The sequence below is a fragment of the Brienomyrus brachyistius genome, chromosome 3, assembly GCF_023856365.1.
Source record: "Brienomyrus brachyistius isolate T26 chromosome 3, BBRACH_0.4, whole genome shotgun sequence".
Taxonomy (NCBI): Eukaryota; Metazoa; Chordata; class Actinopteri; order Osteoglossiformes; family Mormyridae; genus Brienomyrus; species Brienomyrus brachyistius.
In genome coordinates this window covers 17,061,111-17,068,727 of record NC_064535.1, presented here as the reverse complement: position 1 = coordinate 17,068,727, position 7,617 = coordinate 17,061,111, and the positions used below count along the sequence as shown (strand labels likewise).

Genomic DNA, 7,617 nt, shown 5'->3' with positions numbered 1-7,617 from the left:
CCTGAAATGCCTCATTTTGGGACACAGATTTGCAGCTTCACATGTGCGATGGATCCTGCTCTGATATGCTTTCTTCATCCCAAAACATTCCTCTGCTTCTAGTTAATACTGCAGGACTCCGCAGTCAACAGCAGGTGGGTCTCTTTAAACAGAAACCTTTCACTGGGAATTAGTAATGATGGACCACCCAATGCACGTTCTCCAAAGCATGCCAGATTGATTAAAAGATGTAATCCATCAAAACCTTGAAGGGACCACAAATATTTTGTATAAAATTTAATGAGCAAAATTTACAATAGCTGGTTAACCTAAGTAACATCAAATATATTTAATTTCCACTCTGAAAATGGGAAATCTAACGTAAAATTTATATGAACATATGGAAAAAAAAACATTCCCAAATACAAAAGAAAAAGTTAACTTCAACTTTTGGTTGAACTGGGTGGCTTCAGGTCACCCTCATCTAAAACATGCCCCTCAGTCCACCACCTCTGGACCCCATGCCCCCAGAGTTTCCATAGAAACCACCACTGCGGCCTGCAATGAAACAATGGGGAAAAAAAACATCTCTGTACCTTAATCTAAATAAGTGGTAAACCAATGTCACATATGATACAGACTCTGTTTACTGCACCTCCTGCACCTAAGGGCAGCACTACAGAACATAAGCAGATAAAGTAGTGGTAGTGTCTCAAATCAGAGGAAATGAGAGAAACAGCTGTTATTACATAACAATTGATGTACACCCTCCCAATTGCCACTCTGGCTGACATTTGACTGAGAAATACCCTTAACTAAAATTAGCAGTAACAGCCTGTAGATGAAATGATTTAACCTGACTGATTAGGTCTGGTTAAAGCTGGCGGAAACATGTTCATTATTCCTGCACATATATGTTCAGGCAAGATGTTGTCAGGGAGTCATACTAACCCATTTCAGATCCCCCGCTGGCTGTAGAGTTCAGAAACAGCTCGATGTAACGATGTTCTGAAAAAGCAAAGGGCCTTCATAAAATGTCAAAGGAACAGACAGCATGACCCCTGGGGCGGCGACAGAGAGCACACTCACGCATGTGGTTTTTATCTTTAGACATGGCGGACACGGCATCCTCATGCGATGCAAACTCAACATCGGCCTCACCCGTGGACTTCCCATTGGGCGCCACATCGATGTGCACGCGAATCGGGTTCAATGGCGTGAAGAACTACATGTAAATACACAGACCATAAAGTGAGAAATGAAGAGGACGGCAAAACAGACCACAAACTGAGAAATGACATGGACAGTGAATTAGAGAAATCAAATGAAGTGTCCAAGGTAAGTATAACTGACAGGTACAGTGAAATCAGAGATGCCTCATCTTACTCAAAAATGTATCGACTGGCTGTGAGCTTTCACATCATGGCAATGGCGATCTTACATTGGCAATGTCAGCCTCTGTGGCACGGAAGGGTAGACCGCGCATGTGCACGAAGTGTCCGCTGTGGAAGCCCGATCCAGAATCGCTACCCCCATAGCCATGCCCCCCTACGCCTGCAGGGGTAAGAAGACGGGGAAGCACTTCGTTACTTCGGTAACAATCAGGCCATACGAGGACCATTAGGACACAGGATTGTTGCTATAACGACAGAGTCGTGCCAGCAGCAGGCACCCTTACCTCTCCCCCTGTCGCCCCGGACTCTGTCCTCAAACATACCATTGCCAAAACAATAATTGTTGAAGCCATTGTAGCTGTCAAACCCTCCGTAGCCTAGAGCCATAAACACACAATCTACAGTTATAAACACAAGAGTACATTAATGTGAAAAACATGGTGACATTTAATGTATGCAGTTCAAGGCAGAATGTATCATAAATGCTTAAGACATGCATAAACATTCACTGTTAGAAAACTTCCAAGCAGTCACTGTACACACTTTGAAAGGCCTTTAGCTGAAACTGAACTGATATGACCTTCTTGGAGTCAGTGAACTGAGAAGAACAAAATAAATCACCAGCAGCACTACTTAACCATTGTTAATGATGTTAACACAGCATTCAGCATAAAGGACATACCTCCACTGTAACCCCCTCCACTGCGCATCTGGTCCAGGAGGCCGCCACCTCTTCCTGGCCCTGGCCCGAAAAACCCTCCGCGACCCATGACAGGTCTGTCATATGGCCCAGGCCGCTGTCCCATCATCCTCCTGGGCAGCTCGTAATAGGCTCGGATTTCGTTCCTGCTGCTCTTGAAGATTTCTATGTACCTATGCCAAGGTCACACGCAGAGGAACTGTGGGTAAAACGCACAGCTTTGACATGACTGGTGCAGCTTTCTGGAACATTTTAAAGGAACACGGGCAAATACATAAAGCGCAACACTTTTTTGAATGTTTAAATCTGCAGAGTAAATGGGTGAGCACACATGCTTATTTAAGCATACTAGGCCAGTCTTGTGACTTATGGCATAGTTTCTCATGATTTTCTCTCTCTTTTTTTTTTCTTTTGAATGGGTAGAAGGTGCTGGCCTTGTGGTATCACCATGCGTCAGCCTCAGCGTGCTGTGGAGGGAGTGGGGGCTCTCGAAGACCGACCCCCCCCAGCCCCTCTAAACTGTCTGGTAGCAGCCCTTTCTTACACGCACTCCTCGCAGCCCCACAGAGAGATTAACTGTGTGATAGATATTAGTGGTACATGCCCACAACCCCCCGCCCCCCCACATTAGTGATAACAGTATTGCCCAGCCCAGTCTGTCCGTCCCACCTGTGCCCTATCCTTTCCTTGTGTTTCCCAAGAGCCTTTTCTGCTATCTCCTTTGAGGCAAACTGCACGAAGGCCTCCCCCGTGCTCCTCCCCTGGTAGTCCATCGGCAATGTTATCCCATTTGGCACGATTTTCAACCCTTCAACCCAAGGACAGATAACCCCCACAGGGGGGGACATGTTAAAATAAAAGGAAAAAGCCGTGACATCTCCAGAAACCCCCTGCAGTAAACCCCAATCCTCCCCCCACCCCCCCCCAATCCCAAAACAACTACAGCGCCTCTCTTTTGGATTCTTTTATAAATTAACAGCCTGCAAATCATTAAATTATTTATTAGCTTTTATTTACTATATTTTACAAAAGAGAGACAAGCACACACAGCACCTGTGGGAGAAGATGTGGTGACTTTTGTGGCATTTAGAATTGCCTGGCCATTTTTGTGAGACCTCTCAGAATGAGCTGTTTTGGCCACGTGGTGTGGAAGCCCCATATAGTGCTGCAGCTCTCACACAGAAAATTTGCCTCTACAGCGCACCAAAAGCCGCCACACGTCCCGTAATGTGATAACAAAGGAGAGCAAGCGTGCCTGCAGTAATTAAGGAACTCAGTTTCCCATTGGCTCATGTGAATTATATGAATCTGGCTGTAACTCCTCCCCTGCTCCTTTTAGTAGACCATGTCAGCCAACAGCCTCATTCAAACTGACTTTTTTTTTCTTTTTGACTAAAATACCAGCAGCGCTTTTGGGTCATCAACAGAGATGTGATGCTTCACATTAATCTCTGATCGGCAGCTGTTAGTAGTGTGCGAGCGTGGGCACCATCTATAGCTTCACCCGTGTACCTGCGAAGAACTGCACGATCTCCTCCTTGCTGCAGCCGAAGGGCAGGCCTCGCAGGCGCAGCATACAGCCGCTGCAGCTGTCGTAGTCGCTGGGGCCACAGCGCTTCAGCACCCAGTCCATCTCGCTGCGATTCGACTTAAAAACTACAGGGGGTGGGGGAGTCTCAGGTTAGGCAAAAGGTGGGGCTACTTGCAATGCCATGACATGATAAACAAGTATGCTTCCTGAAAGTACCAGTACAGGAAAATCAGATCTGTACCACATTACACATTTTTAATGGTCCTAAAACTGCCTCTTAAACTCCATATAAGTAGAGGCCAGCAGCCCTGACAATTCCTGCCCCGTCCCTGTCTCAGTTACTGAGCGCTGGACTGAGGCGCTGAGCACAACCCTGGGATTTACATGACTGACCCCAGCACACCATGATGGAGCTCTGTAACAGAGTTTGCTTCTCAACGCACCTTCGATGTAGCGATGGCCCATGTACTTTCGATCCTTAGCAATGGCATTCTTGAAGTCATCTGCTGTCTTCAGCTCAATGAAGGCTTCTCCACTTGGCCTGCCCTCTTTAGAATAGGTAAAGCACACACCGCTCACCCCGCCCACAATTTCACAATCTGCAAACAGAACACAGGGCTTCATTTGCAGCCATTTTGGACCCACCCAGGTACAGCACCATTGCAAAGGGAAAGCTCTCTACAAATGGGCTCCGCTGCTCAGTGGAGACACTGCAACTCACCTGAGAAAAAGCCAGCCACTTCCTCCTGTGTACAGGACCAGGGCAAGCCCCGAATCCTCACCACAAAGCCCTCGTCATTAAGAGACATCTCCTCAGTCCTGTGCAAAAACTTGGGAGGGGGGGCATATATCAGATTTGAAAGGTGGCCCACAGAAGCTGGCAGCAATAATTATATACATCACAGAAAACATAATTTTGTATTATTGCAATCCTGCTGTAAACTGCATAGTTTATGTTAAAATTTGCTCATAATGTTCACTGAAGGGTTTCAAATGGCTTATTTAGCAAAATTCCCATTTTGTTCACTACCACTGGTATGGTAAAAATATGAATATCTTAAAATATTGTTTAAAAAAACCTAACTGTTAGCAGCTAATTATACTACCAGCAGCTTATTGTACTAGGTTCCAATGGGGACAGTATATATTGTCATATATATTTTGACAATGTGATTTTTGTACCGTCATGCGGACAGCAATTATGGCAGATTTTGGTCTGAGTAATAATTTCTGTGCATGTCTTAATACATGGGCGGCATGGTGGTGCAGTGGTTAGCACTGTTGCCTCACTCCTCTGTGACCCGGGTTCGAGCATCCGCCTGGGTCACATGTGTGCGGAGTTTGCATGTTCTCCCCATGTCGTCGTGGGGTTTCCTCCGGGTACTCCGGTTTCCCTCCACAGTCCAAAAACATGCTGAGGTTAATTGGACTTGCTAAATTGCCCATAGGAGTGCATGCGTGAGTGAATGGTGTGTGAGTGTGCCCTGCGATGGGCTGGCCCCCCATCCTGGGTTGTTCCCTGCTTCATGCCCATTGCTTCCGGGATAGGCTCCGGACCCCCCGCAACCAAGTAGGATAAGAGGTTTGGGAAATGGATGGATGGATGGAATAATATTATTTTCTAAAAATGATAAGCTGTTGCTGACCTGACTTTAACCTGACAAGTCAATTTTCTCTATTCAAAGAGACTAAATAAACGTTCATTCTCTTTTTCAGTAAAGCCACAGTCTGTTATATTTGCAGACCTATTTAAGGATGGCTCAACCATGTTCACCTGAGCAGGAAAAGATTTTTACTGACAGCATTCTGAACATGCTCAAGATGTACTACTGACGTGTTCATATGTCACTGAACAGGAGTAAATCACTTTCAAAAATATCTCTTTAAAAAAAAATCACTTGTTTTGACAATTTGTGTCGTAAAATTTTGGTTTTTGTGGCATGAAAACCATTTTTTGCTTATTGAAACACTTGTTCTTTCATTCTCACACTAGAACAAAATACTTATTTTATCCAATTACTCTATCTTAAAAATTACTGACGAATACTCAATTATAAAAACTATCAACAGTTGCACCCATAAGTGTGGATGCTGACAAGTCCAACGCAGCAGTCTTTCTAGTGGGTTTAATCATGTACAGGTGAACATGGAAACAACCCAGAAAAGTGACTGGGCGATCAGCTATCTAATTACGGCATAAGAAGAGACTCATAGGGATAAAACCATAGCATGTCACAGCATGCACCACTGCATTAACCGCGTGTTGCTTTGGTTTTGCATGCACATTTTAAGCTACCATCTCTGCCAGTAGAATCTATTGACAATTCTAATTCAGGGTCTTAGATTTAATAGTTAATTTTCTGTATCGCCTATTCACTAGGGCTGCTGTGATTAGTCGGAGTAGTCGATGACGTTGACACTGACCTAATTTAATAAGCATAAAGATATGCAGAATGCATACAGATTACTAACTTATGGGCATCACAATATACATCTCATTAATATTTTAGACATACTACTAATCTGCTTATTGAAATGTGGGTGAAAATAATGTCCGTGCAGTGCTGAAAAGCTAGCGTCAATTATCTAAAGCCCTGCAATGACATACAGTTTAATGTTGTCAAAATAAAATGAATCCAACTTAAATGGTAAATTTGTTTTTCCTGGAGAAATTAATCAATTAATTTCTGGAGAAACTAATCAACCAATAGATAAAATAGTCTACATATTAATCCATAGAAAAATAATCGTTGGTGGCAGCCCTATCCCTTGCTGTATTTATTTGTCTGTTTTCTGTAATTTGTATTATTTCTTTATTTCCTTTTCTCTTTTATTGCATTGAAGAGTAGCAGCACTCCTAGTTTCATTGTGTATTTGGTATAGAATGACAATAAAGCTTGTATTCTATTCTATCCACACGAGTGTAGTGATTTCCATATTTGACTTTGGCTGGTTGTGAGGCTCAATAGAACAGCTTTAACTTGCATATGGTTTATCAATGTTGTCTTGGTAGGGTCGATGTTGTAAGTCGAAGTGCTTCTACTTTTCTAGTTCGCAGTTTAAGCTGAATAAATAAACGGTTGTGGATCATCCTTAATTATCTGATCAAAATCACTTATTCGATCAACGTAACTAGGCTTTCTGTTATGTTCAAGGTCTGTGATGGGTCACTGTTAAACAAGGTCCGGGCGGCTTCGGGGGATGGACACCAGCAGCCGTCCAGCTCGGCTGCTCTCTCACACTTGCCAGGTGACACGGCGGTGGGTTATCGAGGTCAGGCGGTTGATCAGCTCACCCAGCACGCCTTTTACGTTATTATTGTTGTAGCATGAATCAGCTGGGTCAAGAAACACACGCACACACGGGTTACCTTGACCTAGTCATTGTGTTGCCTGGCTGGTTTAGCTAGTTAATGTCATTAACCCAAGACTACGACAACCCGGCGATAACGGGTCGCGACGTCGCACGCGACACGGTGTTAACCAACTTAACGCCAGACAGCATTACTAAAAATGCTACCACATAACACCGATCGTCCGTTTATGGCCTGTCAAACTGACCAGCAAGTTGGAAATGTCGATTAATAAACAAAAAACTCGTCTAACTGTATTACCAGGCAGACTGTACGCCGAGCACCGTCCGCAAATACAGCTGGCAAAACAGCTAAAGGTGGGTAGGCCCGGGTCGCCTTCTAACGTTCGCTCACCCGCCGGGAAAACCACATTTTAGCTAGTTCCTTCGAAACATGGCTTACTTAGCTTTAAAATAAGTCCTCGTTTTACAGATGTTTTATACGCGCTCGCAAAAAACGTTACAAATTAAATAAACGTTTCCTCACCGTCTCTCGGCGCCGGTCTTGCTCAGGTAGAGAGCGACGGCTCACCCGAAAAACTCGCGAGAAACGGGACTTGCCTGCGGGCTCAGCAGACGTCTGCGCGTGTTCCTGACCCAGCCCCCTCCAGTTTTAGCTGTCGCTTCAGGATCTGAGTCAACCGTGGATGAGCCGTGCATGC

General features: G+C 44.6%; 1 protein-coding gene across 2 annotated transcripts in view; it reads right to left on the bottom strand.

Annotated features, from left to right (window-relative positions):
* Positions 1-261: 261 nt before the first annotated feature.
* hnrnph3 (heterogeneous nuclear ribonucleoprotein H3 (2H9)) overlaps positions 262-7,617 on the bottom strand; it is a 76,001-nt gene continuing 68,645 nt past the window's right edge. Inside the window, exons 1-11 of one of the 2 annotated variants that reach the window (XM_049009067.1) lie at positions 7,443-7,558; positions 4,326-4,434; positions 4,048-4,203; positions 3,586-3,729; positions 2,743-2,881; positions 2,056-2,246; positions 1,658-1,750; positions 1,421-1,533; positions 1,069-1,204; positions 931-987; positions 262-537 (exon numbers count right to left, since the gene is read on the bottom strand). In XM_049009067.1, coding sequence (XP_048865024.1) covers positions 464-537; positions 931-987; positions 1,069-1,204; positions 1,421-1,533; positions 1,658-1,750; positions 2,056-2,246; positions 2,743-2,881; positions 3,586-3,729; positions 4,048-4,203; positions 4,326-4,413 — 1,191 coding nt within the window. In that variant the 5' untranslated portion in view covers positions 4,414-4,434; positions 7,443-7,558 and the 3' untranslated portion in view covers positions 262-463. Of the gene's footprint in view, positions 538-930; positions 988-1,068; positions 1,205-1,420; positions 1,534-1,657; positions 1,751-2,055; positions 2,247-2,742; positions 2,882-3,585; positions 3,730-4,047; positions 4,204-4,325; positions 4,897-7,442; positions 7,559-7,617 lie in introns of those variants that run through there. The other variant, XM_049009068.1, reaches the window with a different exon arrangement.